The sequence below is a fragment of the Marmota marmota genome, unplaced genomic scaffold (genome assembly GCF_001458135.2).
Source record: "Marmota marmota marmota unplaced genomic scaffold, marMar, whole genome shotgun sequence".
NCBI lineage: Eukaryota > Metazoa > Chordata > Mammalia > Rodentia > Sciuridae > Marmota > Marmota marmota.
In genome coordinates, this window is record NW_025999900.1 from 28,023,955 (window position 1) to 28,051,468 (window position 27,514).

Below are 27,514 nucleotides of genomic sequence, written 5' to 3' on the forward strand. Positions count from 1 at the left end.
TTTTGTTTTTTTTTTTTTTTTTTTTTGTTAGGCCAATTTTCTTCTCCTGTGGTGGTAATGTGTGATTTAAAAAATAAACCAGGGGCTGGGGTTGTGGCTCAGTAGAAGAGTGCTCACCTAGCATACGTGAGGCACTGGGTTCGATCCTCAGCACCACATAAAAACGAAATAAAGATATTTAAAAAAAATAAAATAAACCAAATGTTATAAATAGAAAGGTAGATGGGGGGGCTATTAGATTGGAGTAATTATTTCTACAAATCAGGAATTGCTTGTGTATGAGGGAAGAATGAGACGATACTAACAGAGAATGTTAGGGTTAGAGAAGTAATGCCTGCAGAGTGTATTTAGACTCTGAGAAGTCTAGGAGCCTAATAACCATGAGCCATTCTAATAGTTCTTACCAGTAAGTGTGGGGATTGGTTTTGCAAGCTCTTCTCTTCTTCACAGTGTCTTTATTTTAAAAATGGGAATTTATGGGAAAACATTTCTATAATGTTAATATCAAATAGTTAAATTTCACTCTACAGATACTTGAGAGCTTAATTCACTTGAAATTACACTTAGGTATTAAACTAACTTTCTTGCTTGCTTCCTTTTCCTCTTTCTTGGCTGAGAATTGAACCCAGGATATCACTCTACTTAAACTTGAAAAATGAATATGCTTTGTTATCTAAGATTAAAATGTGGCTCTTTACCTATTGTAAAAACTATTCTCTGGTTTAATTTTTAGTTCTAAAAGTGAAATTGGCTAGAAGAAGTCTTGTGATACAGACTTAAGGTCTATTGATACAAACTCAAAATTCTGTTATTCATTATTTTATATGTACTCAGTATCTTGTCTATTGATTTTGAATAGCTTATGTAATACAGCTTTTTTTTTCCCAAAGGCATTTAATGAAGTTGAATTCTCATTGTTTAAAAAAAAATTCCTTATAACATATCGTCTCAAAGCTGGAGCCTTTGATTTTTGATCCTCATAGTAATAAAGTATACCTGGATTTTCTAGTTTTAAAATCATTACCATAAGTAATTGAGTGACACATAGTAATCATACTTTTGATTTTTTTCAGATCCTTTATAGGACTTTATCCTTAAGAAAATGTGGCAATATTTTTGAAAGTTAATAATGTGTGTAAAACTTTTTTTCTTAATATTTAGAAGAAACCAAAGACACAGAGGCTCCCTCAGCACCTCAGAATAGCCAGTTAACATGGAAGCAAGGCAGACAGCTGTTAAGACAGTGAGTAATGGTTTATTTTCAGTTCTCTTTAAGGAACTAGACATGAAAGTGCTTACACTGAGTCTGTTTACAAGTAAAAATTATTTAATTGTAGTGGAACAGTGTGTATGTTTTTCATATTGGTTCTTTGTTGTTTTGTAGATACTTTGAAATTTTTAAAGTTTGTTTCCTTCAAGTTTTAGGATGTTGTTGATTTCTTATTGCAGGGTAGAATGTCTAAAAGACTGGGTGACTTAAAGTTCAGAACAAAAACAATATAGAGTTCATATTTACGGAATTCCTCTAACCCTTTCACTACAAATTTCACATATTTGGTTTTTCTTTAGAGTCAGGATATGACTGGTTTAGAGAAGGAGTTTAGCTGGTTAACTGAATCTTTTCAGAAGTGGCTTGCCAAATCATCTTTAGAACAATTTTTGAGGAAACTTTTTCATGTTTTAATTCTTTGCGATGTTGGAATTATCTGTGGCAAATCCTGTTTATTATTGCTTATCTAGTTTTTCTTTTTTTAAGAGAGAGAATTTTTTAATATTTATTTTTTGGTTTTCGGTGGACACAACATCTTTATTTTATTTTTATGTGGTGCTGAGGATCGAACCCAGCGCCCCGCACGTGCCAGGTGAGCACGCTACCACTTGAGCCATATCCCCAGCCCAGTTTTTCTTTTTTTATATTTTGAAAACTGATACTTTCGCCCTGCTTTTATAGTTACTGAACTCTTTTGGTTCTGGACATCTATGCCTTCTTCTTATTAACCCTTTGAAGTGTTGTCAGTTCCCAGACTACTCTACTGCTTCATGATCTGTATAGTCATTAAGTATTCTACCTGTCTCACTGTGGTTGCCATGTTATTTGCTTTGTGATATTACCTTAATATTTAAGTCCTTTACTATTTCACTTCCCTTTTTATCTCTTCTGTCTGTGGTTGCTTTTTTTTAATATTTGTTTTTTAGTTATAGGTGGCCACAATATCTTTATTTCATTTTTATTGGTGCTGAGGTTTGAACCCAGTGCCTCATGTGTGCTAGGCGAGTACTCTACCACTGAACCACAACCCCAGCCCCTGTGGTTGCTTTATTTCTATTTCCTTAGCTCTAGCTTAGACCTCATGATCCATCACCAACATGGTACTAGTAGTACCATTTTGCTGCCTACTGATCACCCCTTCCTCACCATTTTATTATACCTACCTTAAAACCTCACCCTAGTTCACTTTCTATCTGCTTGTTCTCAAGGGTAGTTTATTTCCAAGGTCTTCCTTCCTGTTCATTTCTTAGCTTCAGAAGAATGTCAAAATGGAAAACAGATTAAACAGCTATCACAGCATATTCAAGAGTCTTTTGTTGTTGTTCATACTTAATTGTCTTGGAAGCAATTGACATTACTCCTTTTTGAAACTTTTAGTTTTGCTCCTGTGACATCACTCTCTCCTATCATTTGTCCCCCCTCTCATTTCTCAAGTATTTTAATTTTCCTTTGATATTTTCTTACTTTTCTAGCACTTGAGATTTATATGGGTTTGGGCAGATTTTCTTTTCTTACTTATGCTTATTCTTTGGGTGATTTCAGTTAAATCCATAGCTTTAAAATACCATCAAAGACTAATGACCCAAATATGTATAGCCAGTTCAAGCTTTTCTGAGCTTTTTTTCTTGGTGTGGTTGAATGAACCCATTGTGCATTCTTCTGAGCTATGGATCTATGTTCCTAATAAATTTTGTCATTTGATTTTTTTTTTTTTAATGGATACCTTATAAGCCAGATTCTGAATCTGTATTCTCTGTTTCATTGAATGGAACCATCAGCCAGTCAGAAACCTGAAAATCTTTCATTTTACTGGCATGTTTATTTGTGAATTGAGTCATGAAGATTAGATCTTATTTTTCTCATGTTTATTCTCCTCGGTTTTCAGTTCATGCTTTGTTGGTGACCTAACCAATCTCCATTTGTCACAACAAGTCATTTAAAACTCATTATCTATGTGTCATGATCTGTTCCTTTCTTCTTTTCAGTCTAAGTTAAATATCCTGGTTTAATAAGAGAAAGTTCGAAAAACCACACAACTAGAGAAATACTACGAAATTTTATATACTAGAAGGAAAATGAACCTGTCCATCAATCTCTAGTTATGATCCCTAGGTTTAAACTGTCACTCTTTGAAGGTTCAGTGTCACTTATTCTTTATTACTTCTTGGACATTAAAAATATTTACATTCACATGCATATACACATTTCATCAACTGCTAAAAGCTTTTTAAGGCACTAGGACTTTTTAGGTTTCAGTATAATTGGCCCTTAATCAATGTTGGCCATGCCATGAGTTTTCTTATTTACATTTTGGTTTGTAGTTGGCTTAGTTCTCTTACAGATGAACTAAAACTGTTTATAGAGAAGAAAGATGTTGAAACAAAGAGTATATATATAGAATTATGGGTTTTTCTCAAAATTATTTGATAGGATTTTAAGATTGGCAGCTGTTAGTGTTTGGGATTTAATATTTTTAATTTTTAATTCTCTTATAGGTACCTTCAGGAAGTAGGTTACACAGATACAATATTAGATGTACGGTCTCAGCGGGTAAGGTCATTACTTGGACTCTCTAATTCAGAACCAAATGGATCAGTAGAAACAAAGAACTTAGAACAAATCCTGAATGGTGGTGAATCTCCGAAGCAAAAAGGACAAGAAATCAAAAGGTATGATTTACACTGTAGGCTACCATTGTTTAATTGGTACTATAAATTTCTTTAGCTCCTTGTTATTAAACTATTAACAGTTTTTAAAGCACATGGAGTTCAGATACAAAAATACCACAGCCCACCCCAAAATGGTACCATGGGCAAGTAAATTTTGTACTTGGGTGCTTTTAAAGTTTGTCTTTGTTAAAGTTTGTGCCAAGAGAATGACTCCGGTTTGGAAATAGGTACAGAATTAAAATGCAGATTCGAGATTAATTTCATGAAGTTCAGAGCTATTTTAACATCCTGATTTTAAGTGTCTGCTAGAGTATTTAAATTGTAGTGTTACTCTTCCACTAGAATGAGCAATGGTTATTTAGATAGTAGTGTGAAAGAAAAAAAGACTATATTTTGTTTGAACTCAGAAAACTACCATATACATGTTTTTTAAAGAAAAATACCTTTGTTGAGATAATTCATGTACTATACAATTCACACATTGAAGGAATGTAACTTAATAGTTTTAGACTATTCAAGAGTTGTTCAATCTAAGTTTAGAACATTTTCATCACCCTAAAAACAAAACCTGTATCTATTAATTGTCACTTCCATTCTCCCTTACCCTCCATTGTAGACAAATAGTCTGCTTATTATTTCTTTAGATTTGGATGTTCTGGATATTTCATACAAACTGTCTTTTGTGAATCATTTATAAGCATAATATTTTCAAAGTTCATCCATGTATAGCATGCACCAGTACTTTATTCCTTTTTATTGCTGAATAGCATTTCATTTTGTGGATGATAATAGCATGTTTTGTTTTATGTATTATCCAGTTGAAGGGCATGTGGATTGTTTTCACATTGGGAAATGCTGAATAACTTTGAGGAACTGCCAAACTTTTCCAGAGTGGCTGCACTATTTTACATTCATATCAGCAGTGCTATAAAGGATTTGGTTCTTATTGTCTGTCTACCAGATATGCTTTTGATTTATAGAAACTTCATCAATGCAAGAAGTCAAGCAGTGAAACGTCTTTCATTTTTTACCATGTTATTCTGAGTAACATAGGTGAAAACATCGAAAAAAGAGAGAGAATAGAATAATATTTTTAAAGTGTCAAATACCAAATTAGTTGATTTAGAACTTAGAAATTGAGGGGCTGGGGATGTGGCTCAAGCGGTAGCGCACTCGCCTGGCATGTGTGTGGCCCGGGTTCGATCCTCAGCACCACATACAAACAAAGATGTTGTGTCCGCCGAAAACTAAAATAAATATTAAAAAATTCTTTCTAAAAAAAAAAAGAACTTAGAAATTGAGACTAGGTTGTGGTAAGTGGTAGAGCGCTCACCTAACGTGTGAGGCACTGGGTTCAATGCTCAGCACCACATTAAAATAAATAAAATAAAGGTATTGTGTCCATCTACAACTTAGAAAAAATAAAAAGAACTTAGAAATTAATAATATCCACAGTTTATAAGCTAATGTTATTTTATACCCTTAATGTATTTTGATGACATATAATTGTCTAAAAAGTGTTCTATAAACTTGGTAATTCAACTCACACAAGCTTTTTTTTTGGTTGTGCTGGGTTGAACCCAGGGTCTTGTGCATGCAAGACAAGCACTCTACCAACTGAGCTATATTTCCAGCCCCTAGCGCAAGCTTTTTTTTTTTTTTTTAATATTTTTATTAATTATTGATGGACCTTTATTTATATGTGGTGCTGAGAATCAGACCCGGAGCCTCTCACATGCTAGGCAAGCGCTCTACAACTGAGCCACAACCTCAACCCCATAACACAAGCTTTTGATTTAGGGTTTTTACTTCTGAGAAATAGGCTCTTTAATAAAGTCAATTCGATATCATATAGAGCTTATATTTTCTTTACTCTGATTTCAGGAAGCATTAAGTATTTTGTAGCATTAGAGAAAAAGTATCACCATGAATTTTCAACCACTGGTTAGTTTGTACAGCTAACCATACTAAGTAGTTCATAGAATTTATCAATATTTTAGACTAATGAAGTTTGCTGTAGCATACCTGAGTCTGAAATCTGAAGTAAAGGTCCATGACAGACTATACTGTTTTTCCTAAAACTTCTTGCTTTTGCAAGATAATGACTTCATAGTAGTTTTTATGGGGGTGGGAGGAAACAGGCAAAAGCCATATACTACAAGCTCTGACTTCTTAACAAATCTTTTAATTGTACATTATAGTATTGTTGGCACAGCATTATGTACAGTAGATTTAGAACTTCTCATCTTTGAATCTCTACACATTGAACAAATCCTCATTTCCCCCTCCCTCCAGATCATGGCAGCCACCATTCTACTAAGTTATTAATGGGCTATTGAAAACTCCTAGGAATAAGAAAAGGGTATAACACGTGTATAGAGATTTCAGCAAAATAGTATTTTATCACGTTCTTATTTATAATAGGAAAAAAATCAGAAGCAAACTTACTATCCAGTAGTAAAGAATGATAAATTTTAGACTCATCATATTAGGGGCAGTATGCCTAATGGTTAAGAGTGTGAATTCTGAAGATAGACTGGATTTGAAACCTAACTTTATACCACTTACTAACTTCGACTTTGGGCACAGGACCTTATATTTCCACTTTTGCAAAATGGGGATCATAGGATTGATGTGAGAAAGAAATGAATTAATGTAAGACAATTATAACAGTGCCTGGTATGTAGTAAACATTATGTGTTTGATCTTATGGAGTATTATGTATCCAAGTGAAATGTTAATCCCCCTAAGAGTAGTGTTTACTAGATTCTACATAGTCATCATCACTGTTCTGTTTCTTCCTTTTTTTTTTTTTAATTTTTTTTATACCTTAATTTTATTTATTTTTATGTGGTGCTGAGGATTGAACCCAGGGCCTCACATGTGTTAGGCAAGTGCTTTCTGCCACTGAGCCACAACCCCAGCCTGTGTTCTGTTTCTTAATTTGTGGTAGTAGGATGTTTTGGGTGTATTATAAAATATCTACTTAAGTTGATTCAGTTCTTATGTAGATCTTGTAAGTGAGAAAAACTGTGCAATGTCTAAATAATGGTCTGATTTATCTTTGAATCTCCCGCTATCATTCCTTTTCCTTTTGTACTCTGTTTATAATCCCAGGGCCAAAATTTATAGCCTTCCTCTAGAAAGTACACTGATTCTTTTTAATCTTTTTACCGTCTAGCCTTTCTTTTGACCTCATTTTATTTTCCCTTCATCTTGATATATTAATTTTTTATTCTATTATTTGCTTTTTTAGGATGAGAGAGGTACTGAATTGTTGACAAAGAAAAGAAATTTGTAATACAGACTTCCATTTAAACATGGACATCAAAGGCATTTGCTTTCCAAAAGTTCTGCACAAATGTTTGTAAAGGGCTTAGTTCTGTGAAGGGCTTAAAATGAATCAACATAATAGAACAAAAAAATTGGCTATAGCTAGGCACAGTGGCACATGCCTATAATCCCAGCAATTTGGGAGGCAGGAAGACTGCCAAATTCAAGGCCAGCCTTGGCAACATAGCAAGATCTGCCTCAAAGGAAAAAATAGCCCTTGCCTAGTATTTGTGAGGCTACATTTGTGGGCTCAATGACTCTAGTACCACCAGGAGAAAAAAAAAAGAGAAAAAAAAATAAAGATACCAAGGGGGTGGGTGCAGGGGACAGGGTTTGGGAGTTCAGTGGTAGAATGCTTGCCCAGTGTATACAAGGTCTTGGGTTTGATTCTCAACACTGGAAACAGAAAAAGAAGAAACAAACAAAAAAGCGGGCATTTAAAATAGGAACCAAAAAGAAATATTGGAATCAACCTTTATGCCTTTGGTTTCATCTTTTTCCTTTCCCACAGGCCTACTGGTGATGTTCTTGAGACATTCAATTTCTTAGAAAATGCTGATGACAGTGATGAAGAAGAGGAAAATGACATGATTGAAGGCATCCCAGAAGGAAAAGATAAACATCGGATGAATAAACACAAAGTAGGAAATCAGTTTTATATTCTTATTAGCTTTAGTATTTGAATAGTAATTTGAATAATAATTTTTTAGATAAGTTCCATTGGGAATGACTGATCATTGTTTATAGCATGGCACCTCAAAGTTTTATATATTTTCAATTCTTACTGAATTATGCTTATATAATGAGAATTATCATTTGCTGTATTGTTCATTAAACAGGCATGAAGAGGTCTGTTTTTATAGGACTAGTTTAGTGGGTTTGTATTTTAGTCTTTTTTTTTTTTAAGTTGTAGTTGGACACATACATTTATTTTATTTATTTTTAATTTTTATGTGGTGTTGAGGATTGAACCTAGTGCCTCACATGTTTGAGGCAAGTGCTCTACCACTGAGCTACAACCCTAGCCCCTAGTCCAGTGGTTTTGAAACTCTTTTAAAGTTAACATCCATGGGCTGGGACTGGGGCTTAGTGGTAGTGCACTTGGGCTGGGACTGGGGCTCGGTGGTAGTGCACTTGCTGGCATGTGTGAAGCACGGGGTTCGATTCTCAGCTCCACATATAAATAAATAATAAAGATCTATCAGCAGCTTAAAAAATATACATGTATTTAAAAAAAAAAATGTTAACAACCTTGCCACTCTGGCCACAATTGAAAAATCACTGCTGAAATCTTCTCTTCATGTATAGTACATAGGTGATAAAATTACCTGAAGCTGCCATGGGTATATTCCCACCCTGGGTAAGGGAATAATGTATGGACTGTAAATATGTGTCAACATTCTTATTCTTTGATAAGGATAAATAAAACTTTGCTCATAACCTAACAAATAGATTTATTTTATTTTAGTGGTCATGGGATTGGCTACAGGAGCAAAAGTGGAGATCATCCATTTGTGAATTACCAGAATAGTGTTCAGTATTTCACAGATGTGAAAAAAGTTGTGAATAAATTTAGGTGTGGTACATTGGGATTTTTTAGTAATATAGAAAAAATGACAATGTTTCTCAAAAGCTTCTAGTCTACAATGGCAGGTTTCAATTCTTACATATCCCACATGTATAATATATACTTTTAGAGACACAGAGATTTTTTATTCTTTCCTACTCTTTTTGTTCTGGGAGGTAGGATGCTAATATCATACCATAAACTTAACATTAGTTATTAAGCTACATAGATCATGCATGCAATTTAATTCAAGTATATGAGTTCAATTCAAGATAAGCTGTCAGAATGCGAGTGAATGGTTCTTTAATGGGAGCACCAAGAGTCTACTATAATTAAAGAAGTTAACTCTTGATGAATAGCACTTTAACCATTTTTTATATCACAGTATTTGAATCACATCTTACAAATGGCTTGGCATAGCACTGTTGAACCATTTATCTAAGATATAATTTGAGACTTATGAATTACATAGAAAGTCTAAAAATTTGGATCCAAAATAATTTAAAAATGGGTGTGATAACATGGTTATATGAAACACTAAAAGATCCTTTTAAAATTTAGGATTAAAAATAATTCTTGGTTTATATCCTGTTTATAGATAGGTAATGAAGGCTTAGCTGCAGACCTAACTGATGATCCTGATACAGAGGAAGCACTGAAAGAATTTGATTTTTTAGTGACTGCTGAAGATGGTGAAGGAGCTGGAGAAGCACGGAGTTCAGGGGATGGCACCGAATGGGGTAAGGTGATAAAGAAATATGGGGGGTGGGAGGAAATCTATCATTTAAAGATAGATTATTATTATGTGGAATTTTTGTATCTGACGGTATGGTGGAAGGTAAACAGAGAGCAAGGAGAAGTGGTATTGAATAATTACAGGGTATTTTGTACCAGTTTATTTAGATTTGGTGACTAAACTTTCATATTTTACATTTATCTTGATTTAAAGGTGAAATGTATTATTGATTTGGAAATCTCTTTCCTCATAGTTTTTTTTTTTTTAATAAGCATTACTCATTGTTAAACATTCTATTATTTAATTTGATTAGTCTAGATTTAAGAGGACACAAGTCTGAGTAAGTAGGGTATTACCTGACTTATTGATAGGCAGGAATACAGCTCTACAATGAGCAAGATTTAATGAAGACATTAAACTTTTTCGCATGTAATAGTCAGTGTGCAAATGTTAAGGCCTCAGTTTTGGAAGTCATACATAATGCTAATAATAATTCAGCCAAAACCAAAAGAGAAAACAGTCTGTACAGGGCTAAAAACTCTATTTGGTAGTAAAATAAAAGTCTAAAAAATATTTTAAGGCAATAGATTATGTCCAGTGTGTTTTCCCTGTTAAAAATGTTCATTCAATCATTGTTGAATATTGACATGTTGTCTGGTAGGGGTGGAACTCAAAAGTGTTTATAGAGCTTTATTGGAGAAGATTATGTTAATACATCAAAGTTTTGCTTTATTACTATCAAGAGCAGTTATCACCAAATTGTTTAAAACTACTTTGGTGATAGAAATCATAACTTGGAGCTTTAAAAAAATTCCTCATTTGTGTATTGAATCTGAAGATTGCTAATAGCAAAAGAGAAAAACCTTCTATTAAGATAATATTTATTGACTTTCTTGATATAAAAATTGATTACTTAAAAGATTTCAATTTTTTTATTAAGGTTTCTCTTTTTTCTTTTTAAACTATCTTTCTCTTTTTTAAAAAAAATCTTTATTTTGTTTGTTTTTATGTGGTGCTAAGGATCGAACCCAGTGCCTCACAGGTGCGAGGCAAGCGCTCTGCCACTGAGCCACAACCCCAGCCCTTATTAAGGTTTTTCATTGGGTATAATTTCAACCTCATATTTAGATCTTTCTTCTAAATGGAAATGGAAGGTCATAAACTCCACAGTTGCTTTCTAGACTTAGTATGTTTTTGTACTTATTATCTGAAAATGGCAATATTTTAGAAATTTATTCTTACTCGGGAGAAACAGTATAAGATTCCAATTTTTTGTTTTGGTTTTTCCCCCTACTTTCTGAATGTATCCCATTCAATGTTGGAAATTTTTTTTCTAATAATTTTAAAAGTACTAATATTTTGTTATTATTAATATTTTAAAAGTACCTAGTATTTTATAATGCAAGTATATTTCAGAAGATTTGGAACCCATAAATAAATGTGTGGAAGAAAATTAAAATATACCTATATGCTACTTTGTAGTGAGAACCAGTTAACATTTGTATTAGCATATGACTACTTATATGTAATTTATTTAAATAACAGAGGGTTTATCAAGCATCTGTTTAGCTAAATCTTGGCAGATATTCATTCCTATTGCCTGAACCTAAAGTGACTAGAACTTTAACTCTTAGTCAAAAAGATAAACAAAAATTTCAGGAATTTACTTTGTGAAATTAAATTAAATGTTTTATTATTTTAATTAAAAAGTACCCAGTTATGTACAACTGAATGGTCCTTCTGTCCAAAGACTTTCTAAGGCAAAGTTCAATACTTTATGTACTTTTTATTATCAGCATTTGAGTGAGCTATGTCTCATGTAAGTGGAAGTAACCAATAAAGCCTCTTATTTCCAGATGGAACTGAAACATTAAAACATTTTAAGTGTTTTTTTTGGTACTAGGGAGTGAACCCAGGAGCACTTACCCATTGTGCCCCAGCCCTGTTTTTAATCTTTTATTTTGAGAAGGGATCTTGTTAAGTTGCATAGGGCCTTGCTAACTTGCTATGGATGGCTTTGAACTTAAGTTCTTGATGAAATAAAGAACTCTCAAGTACAAAGTGGCTCAAGTATTTTTTTCCCATAAGAAAAACTGGCAAAGGACCTATACAGTATTCTTAAAGTTCATCATTTGTACTCAACAAATGTCATTAATTTTGTCTGAAACAAAGAGGATAGATATGCAACATTCCTTTTATATTTATTTAATTTTCTAGGAATTTTAATAAATTTATAAATGGGAAGGTGGTGATTTTCATATTCAAATTATTGGGTTAAGAAGATTTTAGCATTAAAAAAAGAACACAGATTTTTTAAAAATAAATTCTGAATCCTTTTATAAAATCACTGCTACTTAGATTTAATCCTCTCTTTTAAAAAGAAACTTTTTTTTTTAAGTTATAAATGGACACAATACCTTTATTTTACTTATTTTTGTGTGGTGCCAAGGATCAAACCCAGTGCCTCAGGTGTGATAGGCAAGCCCTCTAACCCTGAACTACAATCCCAGCCCTTAATTCTTTTTTTATCTTTCATTTACATGAGGTAGTCTGAGATTCATGTTAGTAATTTTTAAGTTCTTCTCATTAAAAATTTAAGACACCAACTTTTTTTTTTTTTTAATCCCCCTCATAGATACTAGATATTTTTAAGGATGTTTGAAACTTACTCTTTGAAACTGTGATCTCTGGAAATTAATATGACTACAAAATACCATTGCTACCTGAATCTATGTTTTTAAATACTGTGGGTAAAGTGTTGAATATTTGCACGAAATGAAGTTAGTTACAAATTTATGCTACAGTTAGATGATTTGTATAATTCCTCTACTTTGGTAATCAGAAATATCATAACAGAAATATTACGTTTTTGTAGTTTTGAGTTGTTAGGAGTCAACTTTTTTGTGCATGTTTGTGCTTTCTTTTAGACAAAAAACCGTTCCCATAATTTATTCAACCTCATTTCTCGGTATTTTTCCCCCCCTAGATTTTTTAAAAACAGGATTAAAATGTAGAAGATTATGCTGCTTCTTCCCCTTTGCTCTTACGTAATTCTTATAAGCAATATCAAATCAACTGTTACTTTACAGGCAAGTTTTAGGATGTTGTTTGTGCACATATGCATTCACCAACCTGTTCTTTGCACTGCCTAAGTTTACCTTTGTTTTCTAGATTTGAGGTTATCTTGCAAGTAATATTTGTGTTTTTTCCTTAAGCTTATCCTTTTTTCATTCTCTTTGCTTTTTCACTCCACTCTTTTTTGCTACTGTAGTTAGAGCTATTCACAGCTTTAATCTCTCTACAAAGGTCTTTTAGAAAACTGTTCAACTATATTAATTAAAATTTTCTGTCCTAATTTCCTAAATAAAGTTTATATCATTCAAGTGTGGTTTTTTCCTCTCTGATATAAAAAGTATTTCCTCAAATGTGTCAGTTTGTCTTGCTTGAAGTAGCTGACAGTAGTTGTTAGCGTCATTAAGAAGACTGCAAAATGATTAATTATTTGGATCACATTTTTCTAGGTGTATTCAGTAAATTGACAGGATTCCTGACATAATACAATTTTCAGGAAACTTCATGATTAGAGTACTTGAAAACTTTATTTTCTCTTAAGTCAGTATTATAACTATGTTATGAACAATATTATAGATTGCAGATTTGACAGTCCTACCTGTTAATTTCAGTTTGCATAACCTAGTTTCAAGTAAAGTTAGCAAATTGAAGCATAGACTTTAGTTTTTTGTATATTGACCACCTATAATTATAGGTGTAGTCATCAGAGAATAACTCAAAATTGTAGTGATAAAGACTCAAGGTACAGTAAATATTTGAATTTCTGTGTGCTGTTCAAATATGAAAATTTCTTGTTTGCTACATACAATAGCGTATAAGTGGAAAGGTGGGGAGGGGGGTTTGTGTGTGTGTTTTGTTTTGTTTTTTTAATTTTTTGTCCACATTAGAGGTTGAATCAGGAAGGCCTTGCAAGTTTCTAAGATTATGAACTAGAATATACTGAGTTAACAAGTATTTTTTCACTAAAATTTTATTATTCAGTCTGATTGGCTTAGCCTAGGTGTTTTGATATAATTTTTATTTAACAACAGGGTTTCATAAGCTCCTAATTGTTAATCTATAAGTTAAATTTCCCAATAATATGACTGCTTTAAAACTAAGTAAAAGAATCCCCTCAGTACTTAAAATAATTATGAAAGACTTAATTATTTTTATACTGCCTCTTTTTAATGTTTTTTCTCTAGTTCACTATGAGTGAGTTTTTTCGAGGCACAGCATTTACTTAAAACAAATAGTTATTATTCACTGAAGTGTTATCTTTAGCAGATGTATAGCAAGATGTTTTCACTTCTCCATGCTTGTCACTGTTTTATCTTACCCTAAAAAAATCAACTCTAAAAAATTCTTCAGTGGAATTTGAGTTTTGTGTTTTTTGTTTTTGTTTTTGCTAATCTTAGTTATAGTCCAATGGAAAAAGGTAATGAGATGTTGAACTATTTGGGTAGGGTGGGGACAGAAGTGGGATTCTCTGAATGCTTTGTATGAATTATTTGAGACATTGTATTTTGGAACTATATGTATGTATTATATTGGACTAGAATGCCTCTCCATTAGTACAGTTTTCCTGTGCATGCAGAATCAGTGTGACAGAAGGTGCATGAACATTTTCATCAATGAGATGGCACTGACCTTTCTAGCTTGCACTTATATGAGTATTTCGCATGTAATTCATTCATTTGCTTTTATAATGCTGGCTGTATAATTTTTATTAACATTTTTATAAAGATGCAGTGATCTATTTTTTATAATATCAGATTTCTAACGTCAGTCCATTGAAAGAATAATCTTCAAATTTGTAACACATAAAAATGAACCACTATTGGTATTAAATGTTTAGAAATGTTTAGAAACTTGGGCATTTAGTTTTGAGTTGTGAATACTAAAACTGAGACTGCACCTTTAAAATATTTTGAGTATATGCTATTAAACATTTTTATTATGATTATGTAAAGCTATAATAATTTACTGCCAACAGCTTGCATTGCCAACTGCTGATGTTTTTTCTTTTAATAATATGCTGCATGTAGATAAAGATGACCTCTCCCCAACTGCTGAGGTTTGGGATGTAGACCAGGGACTAATAAGTAAACTGAAGGAACAGTACAAGAAGGAACGAAAGGGGAAGAAAGGGGTGAAGAGTAAGTGCAGATTCTGACTATTATAATTTTTGTTTATCAATACTGAGAATAAAAGTTTTTGATTGTTTTTTTATGTCATTTTATGTTTTGTTTCATAAAGGGGGCAACTAACTTTAAACTTTGTCTGTTGTATAATTGAAACTTATGGATATTATTTAGGATGTTATTGATCAAGGAGGAAATCCTTTTACATATGTGGGCAAGAGTGAAGGAAATTTTTTTTAGTTTTTTTTTTTTAAAGCTCTTATAAAGTTTACCAAATTGGTAAGGAATATTGGAATTAAAAATAGTAGATATTCATTCAAAAAGGAAAAATAAATTTCTCCATTTTTGTTACATAGGGAATTAAAGCTATAACCAACTCATATCCAAGTTAGTTTGGGAATTCTTACATACAATAAGCAAGAAAGCCCCTTCCAAGTTTCTGCTTTCTGATAACAATCCAACAGAAATAATAGCCACAAAACTTCTACTGGTTCGTATTTTCTTGGCTACTAGGAAGGGTAATGGTGATGTTTATTTAGTCAAATAGCTGGGTGTCTTTTGGTATCAGGGTATATTTTTCAATGTGTTCTATTTAGCCAGTGTACTGCAAAAGTATAAATACAGTTGTGTTATTTCTCTGTATAATTAATTCATTTTCATTTTGTGAAGCAAACTTTTTGGGAAAAAAGAACAACACCCACAGTGGGGAAAAACGACCCACATAAAAACCTTCTTCAGACCTGTGGAAACCCTTGAAACTTATTTTGGGGCTGTTGACTCCTAGTCTCATCTTTTTTGCTTTATGAAAGAATGTATGATAAAGGTAAAACCACAGAGGTATTCTTTCATATTCTTTTTTCTAGTGACACGTAGAAAAGTTTACAAAATGGCACATATAAAGAATGAAAATTTCCTTCAGTAAAGCATTTTTTGAGTGATTTATTGTAGAAGCTAATAAGAGGGATTTTGGAGGATTTTACCTGTTTTATAAGTTTTTGAAACTGTAAGCTAGTTTATGTTATTGCATATAAATTAAAGGGCAAACTATTCTTCAAGAAGTTTCACACTATTGGGAACTGCTTATTATATGGAGTAATATTTGGTGCTAAACTAAACTAGGACTGTGTTCAGATTTAAAATCATTTACCTATAATGTGTGCATGAGTATGAAAGTATGATTGCATGGTTGACTTTTAGGAATGATAAAATGAAGTTACATCTTTAGTATTTAGTTTTCTTTCTTTCTTTTTGATACTGGAGATTGAACCCAGGGGCACTTTACCACAGAGCTGCATCCCCAGTCCTTTTATCTTTGGAGACAGGTTCTCACTAAGGAACTGTGGCTGGCCTCAAGTTTGCAGTATTTCTGCCTTAGCTTCCTGAGGTGCTGGGATTACAGGAGTGCCCCACTGCATCAGGCTATTTTTCTTTTTAAGAAATGAAGTGTTTATTTTAATATTAGATTGCTTTATATATGTTGTCATGGAGTTAATCTGCTGAAGGTTTCTTTAGAAATTCTTAGGTAATGTTGCTTCCAATTTAAAATAGAAGTATCCCTTTTTTGTGTGTGTGTGTGTGATAAACGTGTATCTTTTTGAGGTTCGGAAATGCAAGTCATTTCACTGTCTTTTTAGTTGTAGGTTTTACATTTTTCTAAAAATCCCTTTTAAAATAAATACCTGCTTAATAAATATTAAAAACAGATGAACAAAAATCAAATTGTTAAATCTTCATTAAAAATGTGCCGATTTAGCTAACAGTTCATAGAAAACATCGCTTTATGTCAGCTAATATTCTTGTATGTTCTCAACTTTTTTCTTTTCCCCTTTTTAACTAAGCCACCCTATTGTCAATACTGGTGAAGCCAGTATGTGAAATGAGTGAAAGGGAGCTATTGATTGAATCAGGATCTAGGGACTATTGCTCTCATGTCTCAATGGTATCTTATTATCTAGATATGTATTATTTGGCCCACTCTCCTTTAATTTTGATTTTATATATTTTTAAATTAACTTTGTATCTATAATTATAAAAATATTCATGTTATTTAGACAATATAATAAATATATAGAAATATAAAGAAAAAAGTAAAAATCACCTGTAGTCCTACTATCCAGATATTATGCCTAACATTTAGCATAATTATTCATATTTTACTACAAATCTTGTAAAAACTTAAACTTTTTAAATTTTCAACAAGAATTAAGAAAAATTTTTTTTAATTGTCAATGAACCTTTATTTTTTTTATTTGCCTGTAGTGCTGAGAATCAAACCCAGTGCCTCACATGCCAGGCAAGCGCTCTACCACTGAGCTACAACACAGCCCAAGAATATTATATATTTTTTAAACTCATTGTTTCGTAAGTGTTTTAAAATCATGTAAAATTTCGGTGGTTATATAGTATTTCATTTTGTGAATTTTACCTAGCCTCCATTTGTGAATCTTTTAGGTGGTTTAAAATTTTTAAATATGTTAAGTATCACTGTCTTTAAGATTACCTATGTAAATAGACATAGGGTTGAAGTTTCTGGCAATGTCTCAGGAAACAATAATTAAGAAAAAAAAATAAACATTAACTTTTTACATTTACTTTGACATTCCTTAAATTTAAAAACTTTGGCTCGTGAATACAGAAAGTGTTGACTTTGAATCTCTGACATGCAGATGAAAATTAAAGAAATGCAATTTATCCTCAGTGGTTGCCTGAAACTGTGGATGGTACCAAATCCTAGAATCTCTGACAGGCAGATGAAAATTAAAGAAATACAATATATCCTCAGTGGTTGCTTAAAACTGTGGATGGTACCAAATCCTATATACTGTTTTTTTTTTTTTATACATATGTGCCTGTGATAAAATTTATAGTAAGTTACAGTAAGCAATTAATAAGAATTTACCATCAACCCAGCAACCTCAAGTATAATTTTTTTGTTCCCTTTAGTTAGGAACTTTGTACCTTTTCATTTTAAGTATGCTTCCTTGATGTGTCAGAATTGTTGGCCTTTGCCTTGGGGCCTTTTTTTTTTTTTTTTTTTTTTTTTCAGTAAAACAAGAGCTACTTAAACACAAGCACTGTGTGACTGTGGTATTTGATCTGAAAACCAAGAAAGCTACTTAAGTTGAATAATGAATGTGTAGCATAAAGCATGGATTTGTTGGACAGAAGCAAATCCTGGGCAGGACAAAACTCATATTTTATTACTCAGAATGGTATGCAATTTAAAACTTTAGAAATTGTTTGTTTCTGGAATTTTCTATTTAATCTTTTTAGGCTCTGGTTGCCGTAGGTTACTGAAATCAGAAAACAGAACCACAGATAACAGGGCATCACTATGAAAACTTTTTAAAATGGATCATAAACTTCTAATAGTCTTAATTCAGGTAGATAATCATATTAATACTAAGATATAACTTATGTAAGATAGTTTATGAATTTTCTTAGCATTTTTATTATCTAGGCTTTGTTTGTTTTTATTCTGATATTTTCCTAGGTGTAGCTTTGTATAATTAGGACAATTCATAAAACTATAGGCTTTTTTTTTTTTTAAGAGAGAGAGATAATTTTTAATATTTATTTTTTAGTTTTCAGCGGACACAACATCTTTGTATGTGTTGCTGAGGATCAAACCCGGGCCGCACGCATGCCAGGCGAGTGCACTACCGCTTGAGCCACATCCCCAGCCCAAAACTATAGGCTTTTGATTTCTTTTTTCCTTTGCTCCAGAATGTGAATAAATTATACCTACTGGATCTTAGTGCTAAGTGTGTAAACAGAATTTTTTTTTCCTCCAGCTGCTTTGAAGGAAAACAATTATTTTCTAACTTTACTATAGGGATTCAGCAGGTGTAATTTATTTATTTTTATGTGGTACTGAGGATTGAACCCAAGGCCTCGCACGTGCTAGGCGAGCACTCTACCATTGAGCTACAACTCAGCCCCAAGAATACTTGCTTTTTTAACTTCGTAAAGATTTATCCAAGACTTGATTCTTAAGTAGAAAGATTTTTTAAAGTACTTAAAGTTTCTCTGTCTTTAGGCTTGTTTACTCCATTCTACCCATTTTTAACTGTGAGGCGAGAGTTAAAAATGACATTCTTATAGATGTACTTCAGTATTTTTTTCTTACTAAGTAAGATATATTTTAGAGATGTTAAGACCATAAAATTAAAGAGATTTTAATGTGGTTATTTTGGTTTCAGATTTCAAAAGGTTAAGCTCTGTTTTCTTTTAATTTTTTATTAAGATATAATATCTGACTTAAGAAAAGTTGCAAAAATAGCACAGAAAATTCCATATACTTTTCACCCTAATTCCGTAGCCCTTAACACTTTATCACAATTGCTTTATACTTTTCTTTCTAATGTTTACATTTTCTTTTTTTTTTTTAAAGAAAGAGTGAGAGAGAGTGAGAAAGAGGGAGAGAGAGAGAGAGAGAATTTTAATATTTATTTTTTAGTATTTGGAGGACACAATATCTTTGTCTGTATGTGGTGCTGAGGATCGAACCCGGGCCGTACGCATGCCAGCCAAGCGCGCTACTGCTTGAGCCACATCCCCAGCCCAAATGTTTACATTTTCTTTGAACAGTTCAGAAAACTAAATTATAGATGTTCTCCCTGATACTTCAGGGTATATTACCTGACCATAGAAGTATTCTGTTTCACAACCACCATTCAATGATGAAAATCAAGAAATTCGTATTGATAAAATATTCTAACCCAAAGCCTAATTTTCTTTGACTTTTTACTAAATGTTCTATAGTTTGGGAATGGAAGTGTGAGGGAAAGTGCTTCATGTTTTGTTAAAAATCTTGTACTGATTGGATTATTTCTATTTCCCCCCCTCCATTTTTGCTATATTTTTATAGGACATGTAAATTAATAGTGATTAAAAATCACATAGAGTATAGCATCTGAAGTAAGTGTGAAGCATCTGAAATCTGGGGTCTTTATTTAGAATGAAATATGTGCTAAAACTTTAAAAGATTTTTTTTTTTTTTTTTGGTATTTGTTTCTGATTTTGAACATAAAAAGTTTAAACTGTGCATTGCAATGACTTTTTTTTCTTTGATAGGTGCCCTTATTTTTATATCCTATTGTGACTCCTATGCTATATTATACCTATAAAATTAGGCTCATCAAGAAGATAAAACTATTTCATTTTCTTTCTTCGGAAGATCTGAAGCCTTTCTGCATTTTAAGGATTCACATTCTGAGAATGTATTTGCAGTTTCTGCCTCTTCATAGATGGATTTGTCTTAATTTTTCTAATTATTTTCATGTATACTAACTTTCCTATCTTTTCTGTGTGTAGAATATTATTTTCTTTCTTTACCGATGTTACAGGATTGCTGTACGTTTTCTGATTTAAATAACATTACTTTTTCTATATTTCTTTTAAATATAAACTATGTGAGGTTCTCTGGATCATTTTCTAGTTTTCATTTTTTGAGCTTTGTAGTAGTAATTGTCATTTACTGATCCAGATCCAAGATACAGATTTTAAAGTGTAACTGCAGTCTAAGTACCTCAAACTAGGCATTTTCAATACATTTATGAAGAAGTTATTTATTTTTTAACAGTAATTTTCAGTAGCTTTCAAAAGTACCTTGCACATGCTATATGATATTTGTGATTTTTAAAAAGGAAAAAAAAACTGCTTATTTTCAGCAGATACAGCTTGAGCATTCCTAATCCAAAAATCTGCAATCCAGAATGTTCCAAAATCAGAAACAAAGTTTTGGATTTTGGAGCATTTAGATTTTGAATTTTAAGATTAGGATTCTTGACTGGTAAAAATCAATGCAAATATTCAGAAATTTTTAAAAACTCTGAAATCTGAAACACTTCTGATGCTTGGTTCCAAGCATTTCCAATAAGAGATACTCAGCCTCCAGTATAAATTCCAAAAACACATAAAATGTGCTATATTCTCTCTTGCATCAAATTAAAGACAAAAAGAAAATTGTTACGTAGCAAAGGATTTCAACTAAGGGATATGGCTGTTTTCTGTTTCTGATTTTAATTTCACACTTGTAAAATGAACCAATCCCTCTTTCCCTCCCTTTTTCAAAGAAATATCTTATTCTAGGTATTTTTGCCTAGAGTTACAAAGATGATTTCAGTCACTGCATTTTTTAAAACCACAGAATCATTTTGCAGCTCAAAGTTATTTTTCCTTAACATTGAGGTGGCATAATTATTTAAGATAGTTGTCATATGAAATATTTAATTATAATGATAGAAACTAGAACAGATCTAGCATAAGCTTATTTTTAGCTTATCTCTTTCATATTGGTTTTGCTTCAGAATATAAGGGTAGTTGACAAGCAGAGTACATATTTGAGAAAGAAAACATTAGATTTGTAACAAGTACTATTTTACTTATGGTAATAGAGTATATAGGAAGATAAATTTCATGTCACAAGTTTGTGTGAATTTAAAAACACTAACATAATGCAATAGTATAGTTTGGCTTGCATGTGAGCATAATCAGTATCCTCATTTTACTGCAATCTAAAGGATGTATGTTTATATAGGACTTGGAAGTCATGATTAAGATGTATTTGTGTTTTTTGTAATTCAAAGTCTTTTTTGCTATAAAAATTTTTCTCATAAATTCTAGCAGCAATTGAGAACTGGCTTTTATTTAATCCTTAGTCTTCCAGTTTGCCTTTAAATATTGGTTTAATATGTGTAACATTCTGTTACATTAATACTATTATAAGTTTCTTATTACTGCTAATTATATTTCAGATTTTTATATGAAATTGTTTAATATTTATATTTAAAATATTGCATAATTTTAGAAAGCAAATGAAGACATTAAATTTGCAATTGAAAGATGGTTTATATAGTAGATTTCTGGTTATGAAATTGCTTTCATCTTTTGACAGCTTTTGAGAAGCTAGAATTGGAGCAGAGAAGTTTCAGTTGAATGTTTGGCTGTCATATACAAATAACAATAATGATATAATTTGGGATCCTGAATGTGAACAGTGACTGGTGACTTTCACCACATGCAGTTGTGCATGCCTGTAATCCCAGCAACTTGTGAGCTTGATACAGGAGGATCTTGAGTTTTGAGGGCTCAGCAATTTAGTGAGACCCTGTCTCAAAATAAAAAAGGCTGGGAATGTAGCTCAGTGCTTGGGCTAGCATGTATTCAGGGTCTTTGGTTCAAGCTATAGTATAAACCAAAAATAAGAGAGAAAGAGAGAGAGAGAGAAAGGGAGAGAGAAAGAAAGAAACAATGACCTTCATATTGTCTTTTACTTTCCTACCCTTCTATATTTCCAAGTCTATGTGTACTAGATGATCATTATTTCACATATAGCAAAAAAATTCTTATCTCAAGTCTTTATTTTTTATATCAGTGTTCATAAAATGAAATTATGTGTAAGTCAAATTTTAAGGTATATACAAGTATAATAAAAGTGAGCAGAGAGAGATCAACAAAATATTTACAGAGTAAATGTTAGTTTGGAGAAATGAGTAGATTTGAATTGGCCAAGGTGCATGTTAGAAGGTGTGTGTGTGTGTGTGAGAGAGAGAGAGAGAGAGAGATTGACTGGGAGGGAGGATGTGTGAATTATTTACCTTTGTGAATAATAGGTGAAAACAGATAGGACATACTATGGCAGAAATAACTTCAGTGAACATTGTACTATATAGAAATTGCTTTGACTGTGGAAAATTAGCGGATTATAGATCATTAAAAGATAAGATTGGATAGAAAAAAATCAGATCAGATTATGAACCTTGCAAAGTACAAGATTTTAGTTAACCTTGATCCAAAGAGTGTTGAAGTATCATCTGTGTTTTCAGAACAAGGGGTAATACAATAAATATGAAGATTTTGGAAAAATTAATTTTGTGGTATTCAAATTTGATTGAAGGCAAGTGGAGCTTAAGAAATAGAGGGGGAAATTTTGAGAATTTGTTGTAGTAATCTATAAGAATGAAAGCCCTGATTAGATTAAACTCAGTAGAAAGAGATTAGCCTGAAGAATACTTTAAAGGATTCTTTTTTTAAAAACAGTTTTGGTTCCCCACTTATTTTACAAATTTTAGGATTGTTAAGATTCAATTGCAGAATTTTTAGTACAGGAACTAAGTTAGTGGTGGTAATTATTATACTAGTTGGTAAGTTAGAAAGGGGAGATATTTGTGAGGAAACATGTTTATTTTTTCACATTGAATTTAAGTGATAGTTGTACATCCACTTTACCTTTTTTTCATTTATTAGAGAATTTGTTTATTATCATTTCACTGGCCATGGGAAAATCCTCCAGTAACACCCAAATTTCTCAGTTATAATTATTTTAGAACATTTAGACTACATAATATTTCATACCTAGAAGTTGAGTTGTATAAATATTTTTAAGAAGTTAGGAATAGTTGTAAAATAGAACTAATAAATGTGTCAGATTCCACTTATTTCCATTAAGTCTTACCATCTCATTGCCTGTCATTCTGTTAGGAATACATAGATAAATGATATTTCCTATAGAGTTACTAATATGTAGATAGCCACAATGAGTTTAATAATCATAAAGCACTCTTAATTTCAGTCCATTAATGTTGACATTAGTTAGTGAATGTGAGGTCATATATGTTTGACCTTGGTTTTGCCTATTTAAATTGTTTTTATTGATTAAAGTATTTTTGTTGACTTTCCAAATATATTCTGACATTCTTAAAACTAAACTTTCTTTTAAAATACATGCTTAAAAATAAATGATTATTTCATTCTGAAGTTCCAAGTTAAAAGTAAAGACTATTCCACAATACAGCAGCAGATTTGGGTTTTTTTTATGTTTTAGCCTGAATTATACAGGTAGTAGCTAAAAAGTCTCTTAAATTTATGGTATCTGAAAATGCTGATGTTTTGTACCATTACAATAAGCTCAGAGAGCTCACAGGTAAATCAGTGTTTTCAAATCTGGAAAAAGTGAAAAAAAATTTTTTAAGAGAAATTGGGATTAATTTGTTAGTGACAAATTTACACTAATGTGGCAGGAAAATACCTGTGGAAACACCAGGGAAAGTTAATGGTTTGTTGCGCCCTCATAAAAATAATTTGTGATTATTTCTTTAATTTTTTAAATTAATTAATTTAGTTGAAAAGTTCATGTTTTAATCTTTACACAAGTAAGCATTAACCTAAACAAATTTTTCCTTGTTTTAATGGCATCTTCTGAGTCTGAGCTTACAGAACTTGGGTTCGGTAACAACCCCCAACCCCCAATTATATGTTTAAAGTATACAGTGGATAGATATATAGATATAGATATAGATATAGATATAGATATATATATAAAACACAAATATCAAAAGAATAATGAATATCTTAAATATTTAAACTCTTCATGTGTTCTTGAGGGGGTGGTATAGAAAATTGAAGATATCTTTAATTACGTGATATTTTAAAAACTGGGACTTCTAATAGCCTGTTCTGTTAGCAAGTCAAGCGGTAGCCATTAAATGAACCTATACTGCTGACGTTAATTTACAGGGGTCAACAGAACAAAACTCTGCGACATGATAGCTGTTCTGGGAGATGATGAGCTGCCCCACATCCCTTCAGGAAACATTAATCAGTCTAGGTCAGCCTCTACTAGAATGACTGATCATGAAGGTGCAAGAGCAGAGGAAGGTACAATATTTAGCTACCATGTTTATTTACATTGTGCAAGACCTTAACTCCAAATCACATCTTAATATTATAAATTTGCTACTGTTTAAAATTTTGAAAATCTTTTTATATCAGAGAAGGTGTTGGGCAAGGTCTTGGGGATTTTTAAAACTTATGGTTTCTAACTCTTTATGTTTTTGTGTTTAAAGTTAGATGGAGTTGTATCTTTCTTATATCTAACTTAGAAATCTAGTAGTGGGAAAATTTACAAAATTTAAACTACACAGTTTACCAAAATAAATTTAAAATAATACATATAGAAAAAGCTATTTAGTCATTTTGTCATGTGTTTTAAATTTAGCAATTGTTAATAACTACTACTTGCTAGGCAGTGTGCTCAGCATTTTACATATACATTATTTATATCTAAAAAATTATAATAATAATAATTTTGAAGACATCTTATACCCCCACCCCCACCCTTTTTTTCAGTGCAGGAGATCGAACGCAGGGCCTCACACATACTAGTCAATTGTTCTGCCTTTAAGCTACATTCTTGGCACCATTTTATTCTCTTAAGATTTCTGTATTTGGGGCTGGGGCTGTGGGCTCAGCTGTAGAGTACTGGCCTGGCACGTGCGGGGCGCTGGGTTCAATCCTCAGCACCACATATGTCCAGCTACAACTAAAAAAAATTTTTTTTTAAAAGATTTCTGTAGTGATAACTAAAGTTAAATAATTTTGTCCTTTGTTCCTTGCCTTTATCACATATTTTGGTGGGGGGTGGTGGTAAGGGGGATTGAACTCGGGCATTCAACCACTGAGCCACCTTCCCATCCTATTTTTGTATTTTATTTAGAGACAGGGTCTCACTGAATTGCTTATTAGCACCTCGCTATTGCTGAGGCTGGCTTTGAACTCACTATCCTCCTGTCTCAGCCTCTCAAGCCATTGGGATTACAGGCATGTGCCACCGCACCAGACTTATCACATGTCAATCTGTGGGATAATTTGAAGAAAGATAAGTCACTAAAATAATAAGTCACTAAGATAGTTATATATAATAAAATATAAAATATACAATTATTTTATTATAATAAAAGCAAAAGGAATGCAGAGTCACATCGTTTGTTGATTTTTGTGATCTCATTTCTACTATTGAATTATTCTTATTTTGGGGAGTAATTTCTTCCATTTTCTAAAATGCATATAACTCTATTATGTGCAGACAGAATGCCTTTATTTTATTTGTTTTTATTTTTATGTGGTGCTGAGGATTGAACCCAGTGCCTCACCGCATGCTAGGCAAAGTCTCTGCCACTGAGCTATAGCCCCAGCCCTGTTTGTTTGTTTGTTTGTTTTTTAACCAAATAATGCATGGTACATTTGTTAGAATTTTTATAATTAATATACATTCTAAACTTCAGATTGTGCAGTTAAGACAAAGCCATATTAGCAGGAGTATAGATCCTTTTAAATGTTTCAGACTAGTGACTTAACATAAAAAAGCCAGTCAAGACTTACCACTACATAAAAATCAATTTAGAGCTGCCTCTGTGTTGTGTGTGTGTGTGTGTGTGTGTGTGTGTGTGTGTGTGTGTGTGTGTGTGGTGTTTTAAAGAAAAATGTAAGTCAGTAATGTCTTTCATAGTGGTAGGAGGAAGGCAAGGGGAAGGTAAACCTTACTAAAATTTGTTATTTAGAGACATTTGATTTTAACTTTGAACTGAGTTTGTAGTCTTATTTCAGTGGCAAATCCTTTCTTGTTTTCTTTTTTAATTCCTTGTTATACCTCAATTTTTAAAGAACAAGTTACAACCTTTCAAACTATTATTAGTAAAGACTTTAAGATATACCATGTTGCCACTGACATAAGTGGAAATTCTTTTGGGGGCTCTGTTCTTTAAATTTGATAAGATTTGAAGAGAAAGGAAGAGTTTCCCTGGTTATAGTGTCCATCAAAAAGAGGAATAATAATAAATAATGACCATTCCTATCATTGAATTAAAAACTTTTTAATTTTTTTATTTGAATTGCTGATGACATTTTATGCTTATGTACACATGTACCATGGGTAATTATATTAACATTAATAAGATGAATTTGTAGAATGGAAATTAGCTTTGTTGGCAGGGAAACAAGGACAAACAAATTGAGTATTTACTGTGATTACCATGTGCCACAGTGATGGGTGATATCGAAAATAAAAATAATAGCTTAAGTGATATTTTTTTTGTGCACCCAGATATACATGTAAATAAATGCTGAGTAAGAGGAATGGCTTGCTTAATACAAAGAAATATGTGTGCATAGAAAAAGGGATAGAAATATTAATTACAAATAAGTATAATACTTTTTGGTAAATGTGGTTAATCTAAAACTCCAGTAAAACAAGCTAATATTGCCAACTAGTTAATATTGTCAAAGTACTTTCTTTCACATACCCCTAAAGTAGTCAATGGTTGATCAGAAATAATCCTGCAAAAATAATATGTTATATTTAAGTTGTTTAATTGAGCTTTTAAGTTTTGTGTTAGTGAATGTAAGTGGAAGGAATAGCATTTTAACTTAGAAACAAATTATCTTTGTACTGGCAAAAGATGCTTTTGAGTAAATTTTACTTACTGACTGATAAAATTGTTCTTAAACATAATTTTAAACTTGATTTTAAAGCTCTTAGTTATTTCTGGTATTACCAATAAGTGAACAGTAGAAATGAAAAGATCAGTGCTACAGTTTGTTCAGGTTCAGCAAGTATAGTCATTAAAAGATGAATTAAATACTATCTAGTGTCCCCATTTATATATATTTTCTGGCAGTGCTTTCAAATTCACTTTACATCATTTGCTAAATTGCATAGCATAGTTTAATAGGATAAAAATAACAACATATAGCTGGGAGTGGTGGCACATGCCTGTAATCTCAGTGGCTTAGGAGGCTGAGGCAGGAGGATCAAGTTCAAAATTAGCCTCAGCAGTGGTGAGGCGCTAAGCAACTCAGTGAGACCCTGTCTCTAAATAAAATACAAAATAGGGCTGGGGATGTGGCTCAGTGGTTTAGTGCCCCTGAGGTCAGTGCCCAGTACCCCATCTCCCCCCCCCCCCC

At 32.1% G+C, this 27,514-nt stretch overlaps 1 protein-coding gene across 1 annotated transcript in view; it reads left to right on the forward strand.

The window, feature by feature from the left end:
- Positions 1-27,514, forward strand: part of Strn3 (striatin 3) — an 89,682-nt gene that overhangs the window by 42,413 nt on the left and 19,755 nt on the right. Inside the window, exons 4-9 of the mRNA XM_015487589.2 lie at positions 1,162-1,243; positions 3,766-3,939; positions 7,784-7,913; positions 9,438-9,579; positions 14,675-14,785; positions 24,290-24,430. Of these exons, the coding sequence (XP_015343075.2) occupies positions 1,162-1,243; positions 3,766-3,939; positions 7,784-7,913; positions 9,438-9,579; positions 14,675-14,785; positions 24,290-24,430 (780 nt within the window). The remainder of the gene's footprint in view (positions 1-1,161; positions 1,244-3,765; positions 3,940-7,783; positions 7,914-9,437; positions 9,580-14,674; positions 14,786-24,289; positions 24,431-27,514) is intronic.